Source organism: Leiobunum rupestre, chromosome 10 (assembly GCF_980474605.1).
Source record: "Leiobunum rupestre chromosome 10, qqLeiRupe1.1.hap1, whole genome shotgun sequence".
NCBI classification, from domain to species: domain Eukaryota; kingdom Metazoa; phylum Arthropoda; class Arachnida; order Opiliones; family Sclerosomatidae; genus Leiobunum; species Leiobunum rupestre.
Genome location: NC_143393.1, coordinates 56,777,321 through 56,800,793, shown reverse-complemented (window position 1 = coordinate 56,800,793; position 23,473 = coordinate 56,777,321). Strand labels below are relative to the sequence as shown.

General features: G+C 39.3%; 1 protein-coding gene and 1 long non-coding RNA gene across 2 annotated transcripts in view; one reads left to right on the top strand and one right to left on the bottom strand.

Moving 5' to 3' along the window:
* LOC149926251 (uncharacterized) overlaps window positions 1-23,473 on the bottom strand; it is a 385,527-nt gene that overhangs the window by 54,288 nt on the left and 307,766 nt on the right. The gene's annotated exons all lie outside the window — the stretch shown is intronic.
* Window positions 14,579-15,745, top strand: LOC149926261 (uncharacterized). Its single transcript, XM_090161931.1, has one exon. The coding sequence runs from the start codon at window positions 14,579-14,581 to the stop codon at window positions 15,743-15,745; it is 1,167 nt and encodes a 388-aa protein (XP_090018057.1).

The window sequence follows — 23,473 nt, the reverse complement described above, 5'->3', positions numbered from 1 at the left end:
CTGCAATAAATAACTAATTAACTAATAATAATAAATTTTAAAATTTTAATGTGAAATGAGTAGTGAAGAAAATAAATATAAATATCGATACTTTTGTGGGCAAAATTTTAAAAAAGATTTTGTGTTAAAAATTGGAGCAGAGGACTGTGATTTAAAAGCAGAATGACGTCATTCTGTTGTTCACATGAGTATTTTTTTAATACTATTTCAATTAATTTGACAAATTAATCAACAATAAAAAATAATATATGTCCCTTTAAAGCCACACCTCTAACGAGCTCTGAACTGTTTTTGTTATAATATTTTTATCGTTGGAAGATAAGAGCACTTGTTTATCTGCGTCGGTGTCCGCACGTCTACTAATTTCTTAGTTGCATTTTAGTTAAATGAGATTATGTATATCGTTTTAGACTTAATAAGTTCATGCTTCAAGATGAAAACAACTGCAGATCAAGTGAGTTAATCGAAGATTTACCAAAAATTACAATACTAAATTATATTTTATTTATAAGGATCTCGTCGTAAGAACTTGCGCCACATGAGCAAAATGTTTAAATATCTTTCTAAAAGGGAAAACTCCGATTAGTTGAAAATTGAGATGCTCAAAGACAAAGAAGTAAATTTAAGTTTATAGAACTTTCTAAGCAACAAACAAACGTTAGTTTAACGCATTAATATAGACTAGGAACTAAGAATATTAACACTATCTATTGCATTTCAATTCTAAGACAATGCTAAGCAAAGGATCCCCTATCGAAAATAATTGTAATATAATTTTACTAATAAATTGTTTATATGCAGATGTTAGCAGCAGGGGGAGTTAAGAATATATGGGATGCCCTTCAACGCTTTATTTGCCTCTGCAAGAACGGAACAACGCTACAAATGGAAAGTAAGATAATTTAAATTAATCAAGGCCGTATTAGGATTATCCTATACTTAATTTTTAGCATAGAGAAAAACTCATAATCCTGACTTTCTCAGACTATCAAAATATATAAATGGTATTTTTGCATAGCACAAATAAAAATTCATCAACTAACTAGCGTAATATTTTGGAATTTCTAGATTTGGAATTGTATTCCTATTTTTGCCACTTGGAAGATTGCTTAAAAACTTGGAAGAAAGCCAATAACCGGCAAATCACGAAGGAAATCTCAGATAAACGATATCAAAATGTGGTTGACGGAGATGGGGCGCAGAAAATCGTGTATACCTGGGATTTTTTCTTGGAGCCAGCATAAAGGAGCCGATAGACAAGCTATCGCAAGAGCTACGCGAGCAGTATAATAAATTGGCGTTCTTACAACTGACGAGGTACTTATCTTAATTGGGTGAATTTAGTTAGATTGAAATGTTTAACATAATTAACTTAACTTAGGTATTTGGTCACTTACGCCGCTCTGACAAATGGTCAAAGGCCTGGTGTGCCCGAAAACCTAATAGTCGAGTATAAAAAAGGAAAATGGAATGAAGAGGAATCGATTTTATTGGTGTTGGTGCAAAAGCACAAAACCTTCACAACAAGCCTTGGCAACCTGCCCATTGACAAGGAAAGAAAACCTTTATTCGATTGGTAAGTTTTAAATAGTAACTTTACAACAAACAAGCCCCAAATTTAGATAAAAACGAGATGGTTATCTTAGGTTCAAAATCGTAAAATTTAGCTACCTGAAAGTAAGAGAAAGTATGCCGTTTTCAAACAAATGTGGCAATTTTTTTTGTTAATACTAAAGGCAACCCAGTAAATGTTTCAAATGAAATATCAAGGTAACGGTTCAATACACGGTTTCCCAATAAATTATCATTTTTCAAGTTGATAATTATAAATTTTATTATTTATTTATGTACAGATTTGAAGAGTGAGAATCTTCAAAAAAACAACGGCAACAAATTCCAGAAAAGCCATTCAAACGGCTATGATCAACAAAGATCCGACTGAGCGGTCTAATATTACCGGAGTGCTTGCGCATAGCGGGGCAACTTATTAAGCTCACTACAGAGTCCCCACGACCGAACAATTGACCCATCGAGTTCAAGTGATGCGCAATTTACAAAAAGTATACACTTTTTAACTCTTTGTTTAGTTTAGAAAAACACGTAACTTTTTTATGTAGCAATACCGAAGGGAACTCAACCGATGAAGTAATTGCTACTTCAGCAACTACGTGTCATAATGAAAAAAAAAAGGTTATTTATTCTTACGTAATATCACTCAACTCAGCGTAAACTATTTTTGTAATGTATCCTAATCACACAATATATCAGCTCTTAACGTGAACAATTTGACTTTATAAATACTTTATTTCGTTAAAAGTATTAGCTATCTCTTAAATTATATAAATTCTAGAATATAATTAAAATAATCAGCTAGGCTAAACCTATATGGCACTACTATCGGCCTAAATCATCATGCCTACGTTAGAAGGCATTTTACCCAATAGCGAGTTATATTGCGAAGGGTGATAGCAAGCTGTTCATGCCCCGCGAGCTAGCCGTCTGCTTCTACACTTTATATCACCATTAACCTCAGCGAATTTTTCATGGATAGGGAAAAACTAACGATCTAGGTGTTAAACCCTTTAAACCAGTGGGGAGAGAACTTGCAAACAATATGCAAAATAATTCCGGATTTTCACCCATTGCCTTTAGCTGGCTCCCTTTACCGCAAGACAAAAGTGCCAACTTCTTATTGGTTACCGCACCTTAAGTAATATGTTAAAAACTCCATGTAACTATCAAGATGCCCTTTACTGCGTAGGAGGGTTTTGACTAGCCCTGCAACAACTAACCTTTGGTCTCCTGAAACTTACTATTGTTAAGGACAAAAAACAATAATTATACAATAATTTATAATTAAATATATCATTTTAATATGTTTTACAGATGAAACAGCTGTTTATGCAGAATTAAAAAGCCAATTAACGAAATTTGTTGCCCCATCGCCAAGGGCTAAATTTCCAAAGCCGGATGAGTTTTCAAAGCTTGTTGAAAAAACTTTCAAATGGAAAATTCCAGAAAAAAACCTTCGAGAGAGCCGCAATAACAGCACATGTGTTTATTTTTACCCATCTTATTAAAAAAAAACATAAATCTGAGGTTCTCAAAAACGGAACCGAATTGCACTTTCGTTGAAAGAAATATTGAAGCCAACGGATGGTGGAAAAAGACATATTGGATCGAGTTAAACGCTATGGAAATAATTAGTAAGTTATTTCTGAATTTTGAATAAAATCATTTTTAATGCATTATAATTTTTAGAAAGTTTCAAGTCAAAAATGCAACGAAGAAAAAGAATTAGACGAACTGATTAGAAACAAACAAACCCATGCAATCGAATTGAAAAAAAATTCTTCAGATAAAAAAAAGTGACGAACATGGAATTTTCGCCAAAAGATTTATTGAAAAACGTAATCACACTTTCATTAAATGTCAAATTCCCAATTGACTCATTCGTTAATTTTAGGAGAATATCTTGGCGATTTTGGGGGCAACCTTCGCGATAAACATGAAGTGGGACCGCAATACCAGGAAACGGTTCGAAAGTGTTTTTACTTTTATGTAATACATGAAGGTAAAAAATTGTGTTTTGATGCGGCAGATGGTGGCGAACTTGGACGTAATATAAATCATTAACGTCATAAATACAACGCGATTGTTAAGAAAAAAGAGTCGTGGACGGAATCCTAAGACTTATTTTCTTTGCGGACCGTAATATCCCGGAGAATAGAGAAGTTCGAATGGACTATAATGCAAGGAATGGACCGCCACAGAAGGTTCCATATTAGCTTGAGCATGACAGCGAATCCGACGATGATTTAATTATTAAAATTTTAGAAGAAACGAATTCCGACCCTACTACAACTGAATCTGAAACGTTGTAGATCTTAAGTTCAAATAATAAAATGAATTAAAATAGGTTTTTAAAATCACAGGTTTTTACATGCAAAGGATTTTTAATGCAAAACGATGAAGAGCTATCTATCTTTAGTGATAACTTATCTTCTCTACGAGCCATTGTAAATCCTCCCAACCTTAATGGAATGTGTGTTAACATAAGGGATTTGATTAACAATGATGGCGCTAAAATCATCCTTAATTAGATCAAAGCACACAGTGGTATTCTAGGTAACGAGAGAGCGGATGCGTATGTCAAGATCACATTAACGAAACATGTGCTCCATTCTATTTAACCTGATAAGGGTAGTATTAAAAATATTTTAGTTACGAAGAGGCATGGGCAAAGTAACTAAAAATTATTATTCGTATTATTTATCTAATAGAGTGGGGTATATGCCTTTGGATAGATTAGTGCTTTTTGGACTTATTTATCGTTGTATGTGAAGGTTGTTTAGGCTTAGGTATTTTGATAAGTTTATTGACCTGCCTATGGCAGAAATTCAAGTGTACTAGCAAGAGCAAATAAAGTTAATAATATTAATAAACGTGACGTAGAAAATCTTTTCCCTTCCCCGTAGTAAACGTGACGTACAAATATTATATTGTCCCATTCCTCGTAGTCAACGGGCCGTCGAAATATTAAATTTTCCCGCTGCCCCGTAGCCAACGTGACTTCGAAATATGACATCTCTCCCCTTACCCGTAGCCAACCTGCCGTCGAAATATTTAATGTCCTGTTTAAATTAATTAATTCAACGAAATATGTATGTGTCAAGTTTTCCTCTTCCAAATATTTATATGTCGGGTGACTTAGATATTTTAAAAGTAAAAACGTAACAAGGTTTCCGTAGATGAATTTGCGGAAGGATGATTATCGATACTGCGGTTGTGATAACGTGAGCCGAAAATGTTTTTTCTCGATTAGGCTAAAAAACGTTTCACCTCGAAAAATTGGAGGTTTCCTAGGAAGTCCGTTGCAATCACCTTTGCGAAAAAATAGGTGATGAATCGGCTCCCTATTTTTCTCTTAGTGATGAGAGGACCGAATTTTGTGCTTCTTGCCTCACGTGGAGGAAGTTAAGAATAAGGTAACTCGTCTCGTTCAGTCCATTGCGTGCTTTGCCAAGGTCGAGTGGGGTCTGGATTATAGCCTTAAGAGTGGTATATAAAGGTTGCATAGAGCGTATTGTCAGTCTCTTCACAGAGTCAGACTAGCGTCAAGCTCAACAGGGTCTTCTATCCCCGCTGTTTTTGCCAAGCCCGTTCCCTTGGCTGTGGTTTCGCTAGATAGTAGATAGGGACATCCGATTATCGTATTTATATACCACCAGTTCCGCTAGGCCGTACTCGGGGTACCACAAGTTATACAAACTAGTTTGTATCAAATCACGCTGCCATCAATTTCTTTTTTATTAAAGTAAAAGTAAAAACCACAGCACAAGAACATGTATAAAAACCCTGTAAAAAGGGGTGAAGAGTACCTGGACATATGTCCCCGAAGTTACTAGTTATGAAGCGCATGATTTTCTCGAATACAACCATCTCATCTGCGAGCTTCATATTTTCAAGGTCGCCCCTAGGGACCAGATGAAGAGTGAGAGGACAATTAACTAAGTAGTGCTCAGAATTAACTGTATCTGACCGACAAACACAGGCAGGACTGAGCACATGTCCTAAACTATGCAAGTAACTAGGAAACTTGCCGTGACCACTGATAATATGAGAAGTGATTAGGGTTGATCGCATTGTCGCCCACCTTAGGAATAAATTTCCTTGTAACATTGCCTTTATTGCTGTCGCTCCAACAACTCTGTCTATGCCTCTTGATAATAAATAATAGAATTGTGTTTGGTTCGCACTTGACGAGAACCTGACCGAAGAAGGTAAACGACCGCAATTTCAACGCTTGAATTTTAACGTTATGGTTGAATTAGCCGATAAGCGTTATGGTACCGCCAAAGATATTTTATCATTCATTGAGAAGCAAAACATCTCACAATTTATAAGAGAGAAGCTGTCGCTAGTGGACTATATCTCGAAAAGATACGCTGCGCCCGATATGTCAAATTTCAAGCTGGCCAACTTTTTGATCAACCCTATTCTGGGCTGGAGATTAAATTTGAAAGTCCAGGTCTTGATCGGACCGACCAACTTTATCAAAACTGATTATGCCCTGGCCCATGGGAGTCATCCTGCGATTATAAAACAAAAAAATGATTGGCGGAAGGTGAGGTCAGAGGTGACCGATTTAGTTGTAGTGGACGACGTTGCCATCGAAAACTGGGTACCTCAAGATTTTTTTTAAATTTCACTATGATCGATAGGGATATAACAATGGATGTGAATTTGGAGTGTGGCGTAAGCCGCTTAATCTGCTGGAATTCGGAAAAGGTTTTGTGGCCGTAAACGGTTCAGCCAGAAACCAGAAAGGCTTGCTCGCGCCGTATGGATAACCATAGATTTCAAGAGCCCTTATACAAAAAAAATCAAGATACGGAAGAAGCATTTTCTGATATTTCGGAACATTTTACTTTGACTTGGAAAGGTGGTGGCGAAGTGGAATAATATAACCCCGAGGGCTCTTCCGGACTGGACATGGGTAATGCTTCCGTTTCCGTGGATAGTGTGATAGTCCTTCGCCGCTGGATACGTAAGCTAATTTATTCGGGTATCTGGGCTTCAGTTGTTCCATCGCCGGAACAGCGTGTGTTAGCGTAGGAGTTAGCTAGTGAGAGGAGCGGCTCGTCATCGACGGCTAAAGTCGTAAAGTATAAGACCGGGTGGTTGCGCGATGTTGATTTGGAAGCGGCGACTGCCCTTTCGGAACATTAATCGCTCTTACACCGAGTTGGTAGCGGGAAAGCGTTTGCTGGGTGAAAGTCTCGATGCCTCCGTGATGCCGCCTTCGAAGAAGAGTTTCCTGACGTCTACGCCCGACAAAAGTGGAAAGGCCAGGGATTTGGCCAAAAAAGCATCTTGTAGATGTTCAAAGTCTAGAATGGTAGTTTCTTCAAAGTTTGAATGAATGAAGAGAAGTGTTTATAATAATTTGCCTTTTTTACTCTTAAAAAAATACGTAATATCTAATGGAAATTGGCTTCGGTAATATTTTTATAATCAGTGATGTTTACTTTGTTTAAATCTGTCATAGTTAATACTTTTATTCGCAACAAGAGTTGTATGATATATGTTTTGCGACAGTAAAGAGTATTGTTGTTCAATAATGTTTTCAGAAGTTAACTTACGATAAATGTTAAGTGAGTTAGTATTACATACGGATGGACGGCGTCGGAAGAAGGAGCTAAATGGTAAGTGAGTAATTTTTGGTATTTAGGGTTAAGGTAAGGTATTAATTTTTGTTTCTTTTTAGGGAGACGTATATTGACTGCAGGACGGACGGGATTATCGTTGGATGGACGGCGTGGGAAGGAGTTCAATGGTAAGTGAGTAATTTTCGGTATTTAAGTGGAAGGTACGGTATTACTTTTACAAAGTGGTTGGTAACCATGTAAAATGCGGAGTGTGCAATAACTGGTGGCTTTACCGGGGAGTCGGGGTCCGGCTCTTGTAACCCGTACGGGCGGTGGCGCGCTGGGAGATGTTAGCTCTGTCCAAAGGGTCCTATCTCCAACCTCCGACTTCGGTCAGGTGTGGGCTGGATACTGGGCTTCGGCCCAGGCTAATGGAGAGGGGCCGGGCAAACTGACCGCCTCGGCGGATTGGGTAGCCTGCTGTGGGGCTGCGGGCCTCCGTATGAGGGCACGGCGGACCCATCTCCCGGCCTTTTGGGCTTCCACCGGGATCTCCGGTGCCAGCTGTGCCGGGTTATGCGGGCTGCTGTGTGCCCGCCGTTCCCCTTTAGGAGCTCTCTCCAAAGGGCTTGGCTCCCTGCCTTTGTAGGTGGGGTGTCGGCCGGCGTTGCTAGAGCATCCGTTCTCTATCCCACTGCTGTGTGCTAAGTGGCGGGCTGGTCGTCCCATGTTTCACCTTCTGCTGGGTTGAGCGGCTTGCGTCGAGGGTGCGACCATCAGTAGTGGGGTTCTGCTACCCATGCTGGTTTTGTCACCTGTCCGGGCTTGTGGACGCTGGCGTAGGGCATTCTGATGATAGGCCTCTGGTGGTGTGGTTCTTTTCTTACCGGTACACCGGGCTATAAATTCTGACAACAACCATGTAAAATGGCGGAATTCATTTAACGGTTGGTAACCATATTAAATGGGGTAATTTATTTAACGGATGGTTACACTGTATAATGGGGAATGGGTAATTAAATAGTAGTAACACTATAAATGGGGAATATACTAAGGAGCTAGTAACGCTGTATAATGAGGAATGGGTGTTTTATTAGTGGTACCACTGTAAAATGGGGAATTTACTAAGGAGCTGGTAACGCTGTATAATGAGGAATAGAACTAATTGGCTGGTAACACTGCAAAACGGGTATATAAACACGGTTGTGTCTTTGTAGAGTCAGTTGCTATTTTGATTTCGTTTAGAACGGACGTTAATATATTGCAATGGAATCTTTTTTGTTTGAGCGGTTTAGCATTGATGAGTTGAGAGAAAGGAGTGGCGTCGGAAAAACGACATTTGCCGTCGGTAGGGGGAGCAGCTGTTGCGCGCCGTTTAAAAATTAAAAACGTTTCGGAACGTTTGTTCCAATTACCGTTTTGAGTGCGGTACCTGCCGGTGTGTTTCTTTGAAGTAGGTGGTGTCGATTTTTCTTCGTCCATAGACGATGATCAGCCTCCGGAGGTAATACCGGTAGCGCCTAAGGTGATTTATAGATTGAGGTAGGGAATTTTCTAATAAAATTCTGATTTCAGGGAAATGAAAACGATCAAGATACTGGAAAAGGAGAAGAGGAAGTAGCAGAAGAAGACAAGGAACATCGTAGGGTCGTCTTTAGGCAGTTGTTGTCTGAACTCGTCACGATGATGGTGGTGCGAATAGAAGAGAATTCTATTTTTGACGAGCCCAAGATAAAACAAAAATGTATGTTAATTTTCAATTTGTGTTCAACCATTTTTCTTGAAATATATTTTTTATAATTTTCTAATCGCTTTAATTTGATTGTTATGCCGTAAGTAACGTGGCATTATATATTTATATTTAAATTTTTAATAAACATATTTCATACTTTAAAATTGTTTCGTTATTTTACCTAGCGGAATCGGGAAATTTAATAAAGTAGTTGGTAACGTTGTAAATTAGGGAAGTTTGAATCGAGGATTGGTCACGTCGAGATTGGAGGAAATAAGATAGTGGTTGGTAACTCTGTAAATTAGGGGAATTTAGACAGCGGCTGGTAGCATTGTCAAACGGGAATTTTAATAGTGGTGAAAGCGAGTTAGTGTCTGGTAACCCTGTAAATTGGGGGGAATTATACGGTAAGTGGTAGCTTTTCCAAACGGAATTTCAATAGTGATGAAACCGAGTTGGTGTCTGGTAACCCTGCAAATTGAGGGGAATTGTACGGTGACTGACTATTACGACCTAGGTTTCAATTTATATGATGGCGGCAGTAACCGATTATAGCGTAACGTCTGATTCGGAGCAGTGTCGTAGCGGGGATAAAACCTTTGTGGTCAATCGTTTGCAAAAAAGGCAAAACAGCAGCAAGTTTAAGTTTCGCTTCGTTGATGATTTTTGCTAGGCGTTTGTTTTTAAACTATTTAGGGCGAAACGACCTATTTACAGAAAAGGACGATGGGGTCCTTCTTAAATTTGTGAAGAGAATAAACGGAGGATACGATGGTGCTGGTATTTCGGCACTCATTGTATGGAAAGGCATTAGCGCAGCCTCGAAGAATGGCTACTTCGTAGACCGTAGCGTTAAGAGCCTGCGTGGGCACTATTTACGCACCATCCTTTATCCGTTTAGGCGAGGGGTAGATATACAATTATTTTGTAATACATATAGAAAATAATGGTGTTTTTTGGGAAAATTTGTAGGAGATTGAGATAATAAGCAAACGAGAATTTCAGGCGTTGGCCGCCAAAAACTTGCTGAAAAGGAAGAAGAGGAGAGCAAAAAAGGGACTGGAGAAGAAGGCGGAGGAGGTGGAGAGCCAAAATAAGGAAGAGAAGGAAGCGGACGAGAAGAAAAAGAAGGAAAAAGATCTGTATTTATGGTTTGGCATTTGTGCAAAACTCATACATTTATTATTATTATTCAGGAGGATGACGTGGAAAATCTGCTACGGATGAATTCACCTTTTGAAAAATAATTCTTAAACATGTATATGTTAAAAAGTTTAGAAAATAAAAAGTTTTTATTAATAAAAGCTAATTTGATATGATATTTAAATTGCTTTTCGTTAAGGTGAAGTTATGTTTCTAAGAGGTTGACTTTGAGTTCTTGGTGGGTAAACCTGCAAAGTGGGGAAGTTGGAGTTGTGTTTTAGTGGCTGGTAGTCTTGTAAAGAGAGGGAACGTATGTAATTGAGTGTTCACCCTGCTAAGCGAGGATATAGATTTTTAGAGGAAGGTTACCCTGCTTAGCGGGGATATTTAGAGGTTGGTAACCCTGTAGAGTTGGGAAATTTTTTTTTAGTAGTTGGTTAGTCTGCGAAGTGGGGAATTAAAATACTGGTTGGTAATCCTCTAAATTTGGGGAAATTTATATAGTTTTAGTAACCCTGTAGAATTGAGGGTATTAAGATTGTGGTTGGTGGCATTGGGATTATAAGGGTAATTTATATAGTGGCTGGTAGCATTGCGTTTTGGGGGAAATTTAGTTAGGGGCTGGTCACCCTGTAGAATTGGGGGAAATTTAGTTAGTGGTTGGTGACCCTGTAGAATTGGGAGTATTAAGGTAGTAGTTGGCAACCCTGTAAAGCGGGGATATGTAAGATAGAAATTGGTAGCATTTCAATTATATGGAATTCAGTGGCTGTTTCATTTCAATTTATGGAAAGTTATTTAGTGGTCGGTAAACTTGTAAAATTGGGATACTGGGTAGTAATCTTGTTAGTGGGGTTATAAAACGTGGTTTTAACGAATAGAGGGCGCTGTTGGGAAAATAGAGCGTTGTTGTAGAATATTTCTTGTTTGCGTCATCCTTCGCAAATCGGTATATAAGCGCCGTGTAAATGGAAAAGGTTATTATCTCCTTAATTTATTATCGAGAACTAGTAAGTAGAATGCCACTCGAGAAGAGCTTCCTCACCAGTGAATGGAAATTGGTTTCCCATTGCCGGCCGAAAATTTGAAGAACATTGTTTCGATGTTTTACGCCACTTGGGAAAAAGGAGACTGTAACAACTCGCATTTCGTTTTGTGGAACGTGAGAACTACCGACCTTAGCGTTAACTTCAACGTCGAAAGAGTTTTTTAGCCGTATTATTCTCGTGCTTTTCAGACGTAATTTATAAAATAAGCTAGTTTAAATCATTCAACAATCTCTCACCCAACGTTAAGTAGAACTCTCAGCGAACACTCGTGGATCTCTCTCCTAACTGTTGCCCACGCATCAAAGGCCTGTCACCGAACTATCACGCAATATTAAGTCTTCTCACCGAATCCTCACATAATGTGAAGACTTAATTTCACCCATCACTCGTTCGTACTTCGTAGGAGACCCTAAACTACCCATAAGCTTTCTATACAGCCCATTTATCAGATCGAGAATAAAGATTTAAAAAAACAAAGAAAATATTGCAACGGCTCGTACCGAGCGAAGGTTATGGTTGAAACCGCCGTCGTTCGTTGGAGACCCTAAACTACCCATAAACGTACTATATAGGCCTTTTTAACAAATCGATAATAAAGATCTAAAAAAACAGAAAAAATTGAAACGGCTCGTACCGAGCGAAGTTTAAAGTTGATATCGCCGCCGTTCGTTGGAGATCCTAAACTACACTTGAGCTTTCTATGGTAACTTACTCTCACAGATCTCTAACGCATTGATAGGTTCAATTCTCAAGGAACACTCGCGTATCGTATAAATATATAATAAACCTACCATTACTGTTCCGATATGACGACTTTCGAAGCCCTCTAGTGGCCGAACCGTACATTTTACAGTCTTTCGTCTCATTGAAACTGTTTAGCATGACGAAAACTATATCGCACACAAATTTCAGAAAAATTAACCGAGAGCCATTCCTAATGTTAAATGTGCGGGGTCCTTTATAAACTCGTTCGGTTTTTGCGGATGAAGTTAAATAATGAGTAGTTAAGAAAAAGACAAGGTTGGGGAAAATGACCAATACGGTTCAGAGATCGCTTTCCGAAAATGGAACAAGTTGATGCCGAATTGGGATGGTTATTCCACCAGTGTTATTAAAACCATAAGCCTATCATAAGGTCCCGATAAGCAAAGGTCTACCATAGGGTCCCATGTTAACAACTTGGTCCTGGAGATAAGAAAATTAACGTACGACGATAGGACAGTAGCGACATCTTCTTTTTAAAAATGCATACATCAAAAATATTATCTTAGCCGCACTCGGGTTGATAAATGCCACAGAAAACGCGTCTAAATCTCAAATTAGAAAAATGAATACCTTCAGAAACAAGATATCTTATTTCTAAAAGCCAGTTTAGGGTCTTATGAATCATTTCGCAACGATAAGTGTTATTTTTAAGTTTGAAAGCATATAAATATAAATTAGACTAGAAGCACTGCCCTTTCCGCCAATCCCAAGGGAAACAGGCGAGTTAGAAGGCTGACATTAGGGTGAAATCGCGATGTATGCGCCATCTGACAAACGCATTAAACATTGTCGCCATGCCTACGACGCGAATTTCGAAGAGGGAAAAAAGGCGATCCACTGCGTATCACGTCGTGCGCAGCGGTGGTCTTTTCGTGTTTAAATTTTGGCGTCTAAAAGCATATCCGCAAAAATGGAAAAAAAAAATATTATTTCATAAGTATGTAATATTAAAGTAAATATTTTATAATAATCTCGGAATAAGAGATTTTTTAACACTAAGATTTCCTCTGAGAAATGCTGAATTACTAGGAAAAAGGGGTTTTAGCTGTAAATCGCGAAAATTGGACTCCATCTTCAATTACCTCATATGACTTGGTGTGCAGTAAACATTTTCTGCCGGATGAAATTTACTTTCAAAATGGAAGGCACCATTTGAAAGCAAATACTGTACCTACACAAGTAACAATCACCCTATACATTCTGAAATGAAAAAGTCCAGGCCCGGATTGGCCCGAGCGGCTAACCGGCGATCACCGGTCAGATCGGGGCCAACTCAAATTGGGGGCCAAAGTGGAACAATTTGGCATTAATGGGAAATGGGGCCAATACGATTGCATAGCCGGTGGGGCCAACTACTAGCCAGTCCTGCCCTGTGCAAAACTAACTGAAATATGAATAATTTCTTAATTAAAACAAGAATTTGAAAGAGCTCACAAAAATATCTATTCCAGAACAAAGCATATTTACATCTTCTAGAGTAAGACAATTTATTGATTTTAGTAATTGTTAATTAGTTTCCCTATTTATCAGAGTTTATTTCAGAAAATTTACGGAAAAAGTGAGCTACCGGACCACTCAATTTGACTTGACTAATACTGATGATAGTTTGAAAGACACTTAAACCTAGATTTTGGAATCTCATCCCCGGTAGCAAAATTTGGTCGGGCCGTCGTCGTGGAAAATGGGTTGGCCAACCTAGTCGTATCGAAGTCGGCAAACTAGTCGAAATGTCACCGTCCACCGACTGCCTGTTTTTTGGTATGTGTTGAGTCATTCCGGACTTCTTTCCACCTATCAAAAAGTAAAATAAACAACTCATTTGTGCCACTGCATATTAGTCGGCCCAACTAATATTCACTTATTTTGCCGACTTACTTTCTTTGGTTTTTAACAGTCCGCCCTACCATCTTGCCTACTATAAAGCGACGTAATGTCGACCATAATTAGGCGTCTTGCCGACTCATATCTGACTACCATAGTGGTCACCGATTTTGGAAGAAACTATTTACTTAGTCGTAAAATATATTTATTTTAAACATTTTACTTTACAAATGAAATGAACTTCAAAAACTAATATAAAAACATTATTGAACAGTAACAAAGGTACATTATAGAGCACAAATTAGTGAATGATTTTAAGTGGTATAAGGTTTTGTTACTGGGAAAACTTGTTTACTAATTCTATTATTAATTTTAGGGCAGTATTTAAATTTAATCTTTCACTATAAAACTTATTTAAAATGGACATAACTTTCAACGTTATTCCAAAGTTCCCTTTAGTTCAAATTTAAAAATTTTAAACAAAAAAAAACTCAAATTGATAGACCTTATATTTTTTTGTTAAGTTTTAATATACTATTTCTAAAATTTAAACTAAATACTTCTAAATTATTGCTCTAAAAATGCACATAGGAACGCTTTAGTATCACAAAATGTTTTTCAGTATATCACATTTTTTAAGATAATGCATTTTATAAAAGTAAACCGAATAGCCAAACGAAATTGCTTCCTAGTCACTTTTTAGTACTACAAATTTTTATGAGTACATCATATATTTTTAGGATAATGAATTTTGTAAAAGTTAACAAAATTGCTTGCTTGAAAATTCCATTGTCCAATACTTAAAAAAACACTTCCCACATTTTGGCCCTGCCCTTCGTCAAATTTATAAAAGAGGTTTGGAACGCATCGTGGTCTATGGGGCCGGTGCCTGGTGGAAAGAGTCCGGGCACGTCAAAATGAGTTTAGCACTACGGAGCATTCAAAGAATTTTTGCACTCAGGTTGACAAAAGCGTATGGAACTATATCTACTGATGCGCTTCTTGTGCTCGCTCGGCTCACTCCGGTGGACTTGGTGGCGAGTCAAGAGGCCGCACTTTTTCGCCTTCATTCTATTCGGGCCACGGCCACCCACTGCAAGACCACAATTACTCCTACTAACATCGATATTCCACATGACATCTGGTTCGAACATCCGGCTCGCCGAATGTCTTACCCTTGCACCACAACTAACCCTACGGGAACTTGGTATGAAATATACAACGATGGTTCGAAGACCGATGCGGGTGTGGGGTGTTCATTTACCGTACACTGGCATGGTGTTGAGATCCATTTCGCACAATTCTCGCTTAACCCTGAAACTGATATTTTTGCGGCTGAGATGCTTGCAATATTGAAGGCCCTCCTCAGGGTCAAAACCCAGCAACTCCAGTCTCCTGTAACTCTTTTTACCGACAGCTTGTCTTCAATTCAAACTTTACGTAACTCTACTTCAACTAGCCAGCTTGGATATAAAATTAAATTAATTCTTAAAGATATTTCTACCTTACCTGTCCATCTCTCCTGGGTGAAGGCTCATGCTGGCACTCCTGGGAATGAGCGCGCCGATGTCTTGGCTAAGGCTGCCGCGGAGGGTCGGGGTGTCCGAATTGCTTTACCCCTTACTAAAACATTTCACAAGCAGGTGCTCAGCGATTTATCCTTGACCACCTGGCAAGAACAGTGGGCGGCCTCTACCAAGGGTCGTTTTACTTATTCCTTAATTCCTGATCTTCGCACTTTTAAGAATAACGTCGACTTCTACTCGACTCAGGCTTTAAGCGGCCACGGCAAATTCCCACTGTATCTCCATAATTTAGGTCACTGTTTGGCTCCGTCGTGTGTGTGTGGTGGCGACACAGCGGATGTCAGACATTTCATTACGACTTGCCCACTAACTTACCGTTTCCATGGCATTCTAACAAATGCCACTGGTGAGCCCGTTTTAACCTCTGGTAATTTCAAATATTTTGTCCAGCTCATGAAACAAGTTACATATCACTTTGATGAAATTTTATCCATGCATCTCGCAAACTCTTCGGATACTAGCGTTAGCTCTCTTGGTTCGCACGAGACCTCGGACTAACGGCTTTTAGTGTTCCTTCTTAGGATTATTTTTATACCTTTGTTATTTATGCGACACTTTACATCGCCGTTTACTTTGTGTTTATTTATATTAGCCCATTTCTTTACACCATGTATTTCTTTATATGTTATCCCTTCCCCACTTTGCTTTCCCACTCCGGATCTTTATACGGTTCTCCCCCCCCTTTCATATTTTACCCCTGTAGTATGGAATTTTATTTCCGTGGAGCAGGGGGATATAAATTTTACTTACCTGATGTGGTGACGGATCACAAGTCACTACAGTGGTTATACAACGTGAAGGACCCGAATGCGCGCCTAGTAAGATGGGCTATGTTTTTGCAGTCATTTCAATTTAAAATTGTTTATAAAAAGGGAGTAGAAAACGTAGTAGCGGATGCGCTTTCTCACGCGCCGATCGGTCTGGCAGCCATGGAGCTTCGAAATATCAATCCCGACAATCAGGGGGATAATATAATATTGCCTCCCCCTCCCCACGCTATGTTCAATGTGTTTGACTTATCCGACGTCAAAACCGCTCAATTTGAGGACGCGGAAACTAAGGAAATTATGGCTAAGTTAGCAGAGGGAAATGAGAAATTGGGAAGACTTTTCGAAGTAGTAAATGGCCTGCTATACCGTAGGCCATGGGGAACGTTACCCCGAAAAATTTATCTACAGCTACGTTTTCGAAAAGAAACTTTCCGGTTGTTTCATGACCACCCAACGTCCGCGCATAGAGGACGCGATAAGACTTTAGCCCAGGTACGCAATCGATATTTCTGGCCCAACCTGAGACAGGACGTGCAGCATTATGTACGTGGCTGTTTTGTTTGTCAACAGTATAATAGTAGGAATCGAAAAACTCCAGATTTAATGATGTCCACTGAAACAACGGGTCCCTGGGACATGGTAGGGGTCGATATTTTAGGGCCCTTACCGATGATTGTCCGACGTAACAGGTTCCTCATTGTTTTCGTGGACTATTTTACGAAATTCGTGGAGTTGATTCCGGTGAAACGTATCACAGCGGAAATATGCTGCGATGCGTTCACAAAACTTATATTGCGTTGGGGTTGTCCAAGACGTATCTTTAGCGACCAAGGTCGACAGTTTGTATCCACTCTATGGGACGGTACTTGTAATCTTTTGAAGGTCAAAAAGAAAACTACTAGCGGGTATCATCCCCAGAGCAATATAGTAGAGCTGTTGAATCGTGTAATTGGCGAAATGATTTCCATGTATGTCGGAAATGAACATCGACGATGGGATCAGTCCTTAGAATTCTTGCAATTCGCCATCAATTCTGCGCCGCAGGACACGACAGGCCGTTCTTCATTCTATCTGAATATGGGCCGTGAACCGCGCTTGCCCTGGAATTCCCTGGACAACGATGACGATTCCCCAGAAATCATTCACCACGAACGCTCCTTCAAGCAACTTCATGATGAACTCGAAAGAACCAAGCTGTACATGAGAAGAGCACATGAACACCAAAAGAAGTACTACGATCAACGACGTGAGGACATGGAGCTTCCAGTGGGTACCCTAGTGTGGCTGGAGACACACCTTTCCCAGGGCTCGACATATCATGCCGCGAAATTAAGTCCGAAATGGGAAGGGCCATATCGTGTCATCCGACAAGTCACCCCTTTCGTGTACGAGTTGGAAGACGCCTTGACCAACGTCAGCCGAGGTTTAAATTTAAAGCACATCAGTCAATTGAAACTATATTGGACAAATTTCGATTTAATAATTCCTAATGAGGCAGACTTCGCCGTTGCAGATCCACAACCTTCTGGTTCCGCTCAATCCTCTCATAAACCCAGAATACAAGAGGACCCATTGGGGTTTGAAGAGCCGACAACTGAACAAAATTACACCCGGGAATCGCCTTCAACAACCGAGGTCCCAACGATTCCAGAGGAATCGGATATCGGCGACGTTGCGGCAAGATCTTCAGTTTCTTCGGACAGTGATTCTGACTCAGAGTCAAAATCATCTTTGCCCGGAGACCCTGATAACCAATCATTAGAGGTCGACACTCCGCAGGGCGATGAAAGATTGTTAAAACCCCTGACTCTGGGTTGGATTCGGGAATTGTGTTACCGAGAAACGGTGACTAAAAGAGGGCCAGTATTAGATATTTATTATTATCCGCCCTTACACCCGAATTGCCGTTTGCGATCACTAGCACACGTCGACCGATATTTAAAAACTAATAAAATCACCAACCTCGAAAAGTTTAACTTTTCCTTTACCCGAGAGGCCGTATCGACACCTCCATGGGAGAGGATACTTAAGGCTGGGAGAAAACTGTATTAAATATAATCTTGTTGTTCTTTCTAGGAATTGTCGGCGACCCATGAAGTCCTAGTATATTGTCCACCCGGGGCGGACGACGTCTCGCTTATTATCCCAGCGCTCAGTTTTCCTTTCGACGTATTGACCAGTACCTTAGCCCATGAAATTGGGTTCAAAAACTTCATTCCATTAATTGAAGAAGACTGGGATATCTTCGAGAAACGAGCACGACATTTTCCCAGATGGATAATGTTAGGAAAAGTTGCCAATATGTCTTTATTATCAAAGACAGAAGAAGACTCCTAGTGGTTGGTCCTTGGACACTGAAAGAGGCCCACCTTCAATACTGCCCTTCCCGTATTGTTTGGATAGAAACGGCATCCTTCGTCACTATCCGACACTCTCATCTAAACTTAATCATCCCACATTACAAGCTACCTGGCTGTCATCACATGGAGGGGTACTCCGACTCGATCCGGACACACTACAATCAGTCGACGATGACGAGATCAAGGAGTTCTTAGACATTGCCACCCATACTCCGCCACGATCCCCATCACCCGCGATCAGTCTTGACCTCCCTAGACTAGACGATATCTTAGACGAACCGCAAATACAAATTCCGTTCGATTCACCACCACCGAAAGTCCGAAAAACGGTCATCGAACAAATTAAACATTCCATCCCATCAAAGGACGCTCACCCTAAATCGACTCTACCACCCAACATGCGCACCGCTCATTTCACATCGCCGCCTACCCAACCAGCTACCTTCATGATGGCTACTCCCATCAACCACCAATGTGGAGCGTGCAATTGCGCTCAATTGAACAAATCAACCCCAGCAACTCCACCCACAACGATGGACGAGAGTAACATGACTTGTTATAAGTGCCGTCATAAAGGCTATCGAGTAAAAAATTGTCCGAGAATACCCAAAAACAAAAAACTTTGGAAGTAACTCCAACCAATTGTTTTTTATTATGTTGGACATATTGCCAATTGTATGGAAATTAGGTCCATTTACTATAAAAATAGAAGGAATAAAATATAGAAACAGAGCCTTCTAACTTTAACAAACATTAAAACAAAGTTAAATTAAGAATTAATATTTTTTAATTTCTACTTACATTTCGAGGTTCCTTGGAGTCGAATCCAAAACCATCCGAATGGGAAGCTTTCTAAATATTGTGTCTCATTTTTACTAATAAACCCCCTTTTATACCCTCAAAATATTTATCACCGTTATCTTATTTATTAAAATGGGGGAAAAATAACTAATTTCATTCTACGTATATGCATTTTTGAAGTATATTACGCAACGTAAATGGAAAATTTTCCTGGTCCTCTTACTGAATGACTTTTGGAACTTGGAGGGTAAAGATTTGTTTAATCATCGACTTAAAGTACTGTGCTGAACACTCTACCCACAATTATTTAAGCCTCAATATTTTCATGTCTTGTTGTTGAAACACACTTCTACAGGCGTAAATTGGTCAAAAATAGATTACCGTACTTAAACCAAAACCTTCTGATTTCATGCCATTGTCCAATCGTCAATTATTTCATAGATTTAATCTAGTCATTGATAATCTTACTTACGCTGAAAGTAAACCGTATTGATTTCAATTAAGTTGGTGCCTTGGGTATAAGATTAGCTGATTATTTATTTATTTGCATAAAAAGTAATTTTAAAACAATACTTTTGCAAAACCATTTAAAGTAACCCGTTAGAAATGTATAGAATGTAATGAAAAAAGCAAGCAGAATAAGGACCCTAACGAATGTAAAATTATGTGCGTAATGGTTGTGGTAATCCTAATTTAAATCAATATTAAAATTTAAGAAAATTATGAAATTTAATTTATAATTTTAACCTACAAATGGAAACTATTAAGTGTTTCTTTCACCATAGTAAGCATAAAATATAAAGTATTTATTTGACCATAGTAGAGATAAGGGGTCCAACATAGGTATGGGGGGGGGTCCTTACCCATATTTTCTCTCTTCGCTCCATACCTATAACCAAAATTTATGAGTCCTCAATTTGTCCCCCCAATACACCAGCGGCTCGCGGGGTGTGTCAATCATCGCGGCGGGATACTTTTGAAATAAAGAGACCGGGGACTAGCTGACGGTAGTTATTTCTCATACCCATAATGTTTTCCCGAAAAACTTTTTTAATCCTCCTTTTATCATAAGCCTAAAATTAGTATGATAGTAAAGAGATGGTATATAAAATCAAATACTATTTATCGGAATAAATGTTCTTTTAAATACGTTGAATTGGCGTTTACAAGAGCAAAGACATTAAAACTTGAAATTTAGAATATAGATTTTTTTCGTTTAACATAACTTTAAAATCTTCTATGATCCGGAACGCTGTTACGTAGTTGGTGACGTAAGCGGTGATTTCATCAAATCTCTGGTGCTCCTCGACGAGAAAGAAACGTCCGGCGTGTCCAGAATCGCCGAACAAAATATCGTTTACATTCCTATAACAATTTAAAATGGATTCCGCCATCGTCTCGAATATATCGTCGCTTTCATTCAATAATTCCAGATGGTTGTTGATATAATACATAAGACGGGCAAGCTCTCCAGTCTCTTCGGCGGTTAGATTTAAATATTCGTGGCTTTTATTAGGACGCGTGATGATGAGAGTAAGCTCTTTTTGCGGCGATACTTTAGCATCAGCGGTGGTCGAGAGTGTTAAACCTTTTTCGCCGGTTGACTGGGCGAAGCCGAATAAATCGACCCAATTCCGGCTAAGTTCTTTCCAGGCAGATACGTCGACGGGAAAAATCGTAAAGTTATTTATATTACAAAAAGCGAATTCGACGGAGAAATCATTTTTTAAACTGAACGTTAGAAAAGTTTGTTTAGATAACGGATATCGTTGATTAATTTTCTTAAGCGTTGGAGTCCATTTATTAGGGTTCGTAGAATCTATATAAAAAGAGAGGCTAGTTGTAATGAAAACGAATCTTCGGAGATAGCGAATGTACGTACCCATTTCGGAATTATTTCTTTTGGACATCGGAGGTAGAGATGTGTGCGCCACGAAAGCTGAAATACGACTGACGAAACAATGGCGCTGGGTAGCCGGTTAAATAGAGATTTGCGAATGACGTCACCGGTGCGTAATATTAAGGGGTTCGATAGCTAATTTTATATTATAATTACCCAACCAGAACGTGACGTATTCGAGAACCGCAAGTAGCGCGAGAATGGTGAGAATAAGTACTATATTCTTAGAATTATTAACTATTATACGGTTAAGAGCTGTTGAAGCCGGACTGTCCATGGCCGCGACTAAAGTAGAAATAATAAGCTTATTCTAGAAGAAAAAAGTCACGGTTATGCGAAAAAACTTTATTTTTACAAGGGGGGGGGGTTATGGGGGTCCGGTGGTACCAACGACGACCGAGTAAAGGTCACGCAACAGGGCCATGTTCCCATGCAAGAGGGTCGCCAGGACCTCGGGCTGGTCCGCAAAAACCCTCCGGGCGATGTTATCCAGGTCCTGAACAAGCCTTTGAAGGCCTGCAAGGATCCTATAAACATCAACATAAAGTTAATAACGTTGCTTTAAAAAAAGAATGACTGAATCTTACCGGATACACTCCTCGGCACCGGTGGGTAGCTGGGGACCAGCCCCAAATCCTGGTGGCGGTCTGCCGTTTGGCGGATCACTGCCGGGGGCGCCGGTAGCGGTGGTTGATGGACTCCACTCGGGCCAACCCTGCCCATCCTGCCATACATCGCCGGACCAGATGTTACGTCTATATATATATTATATATACATTATTAAACACGAACCAAATTATTTTTACACTATAAAGTAAATACATAAAATATATAAAGAAATAGTACTTACATTGAGGGGTCCAGCGGGTTTGGCGAGTCCTCGGTCAAATCAACCACTACTGGGTACGGCGTATGGCCCGCCGATGATGGCCGGCAGATCGGGGAAGGGGTCCATTGCAGACGTCGGGGAGGGAAGATGTTGCTGCTACAATAACGGTGTAGTTCTGGAGTGGTTTGACTGTCAGGGCCCATGATTGTTTGTGATGTCGTTCTTAACGTAACATCTATTTATAGGCTCATTGACCCTCCCCCTCCCCCCTGACCACAAACAGCCCACCTGTGTACCGAAACTTTGAAAAACTTCGTTAAAGTGCTTCGAGCGGAGGGGATTCTGAATTACGACAATAGGATAAATAAGCCTTTCAAAAAATAACGAGAGGACGCTGTTTATTTCCACTGTCGGGTTCTTCCCACGATTGACCAAGAAGCGGCTAGATTGGAACAATATGAGGTGTTTTCTTTCTCGAGAAAGACCGTTGGAGTGCGAGAAAAGCAAATTCGAATATAAGCTTACTAAAAATAGCTAAATGAAATATCTAACGGAATTAAATAACGTACTTCATAAATAAACCAAACAATTGCGTAGATCACGGAAAGAGCTACAAATATATATATAGGTTTACCAACCAACATTTTAGGGTTACTAGTATTAATATACAGTATGTTACAAATCAAAGTCTGCGCGCGCAGATGACCGTTCGAAAGGGTTTTTGACGAGCTGATGGTTGAATTAGTCAGGGTTTTTGAAGACGAGCTGATGGTTGAATTAAACGACGTTTATTCGGGATTAGTCAGCGTTTATTTCGCCAAGCACTAGTAAGCCTACGAGATCTTATATAATTTATTACGGCTACAGCGTAATAGTTGTCGTTTCAATAATTTCATATTCGCTTTGCTTACATCGTGCCCGTTCTTTGCACATAAAAAAATGTAAAAAAAATTAAGGAAAAAAAAACATTTTATGGATTAATTACTTATTACTTAGTATATACCGTTAAATAATAAAATATTTGAATAACACACATTAGACTTAAGCGGAACTATTAGTCAAATTACTAATATTATTAGGATGAACAGTACATTTAAGGTTATTACTTGATACAAAATCTGTAGAGGTTAATCCTGATTGACAGAAAAGATATAAAATGTGAAACAGGCTATAGAAAACGATATAAAAAGGAGGACAATGGTCAATCAGCGGGCGGTCTTAATAGCAACCTATAAATAAGGGGTGCATTTTGCTAGAGAAATCAGATCTTTGATAACATTCGAAATCGCCTCATCTATAATCATGGATTCCGAATCTTCAATATTTAGTCTTGTAGAATTAGCTGCAATAAGGCCTTGGTGCTTAAAACAACTTCTAGGATTTTACTTTTCGCTATGCGTGGTTTTTGAATGTAAACCCTTCGATTTCCTTAACGACCTTGCCCGATATATTTAAACACTTGAAGTTAAATTTAATTGAGAGTTTTATAGATATATTATCCTGTTTGAGTAAAGTTCCGTTAGCCCCCGAGTTATGTAATACGATCGCTGAACTTCAACTTCTCTG

Bases quoted from the DNA above. Each gene is read 5' to 3' on its own strand.
- LOC149926261 (XM_090161931.1), top strand. From the start codon at position 14,579: ATGAGTTTAGCACTACGGAGCATTCAAAGAATTTTTGCACTCAGGTTG.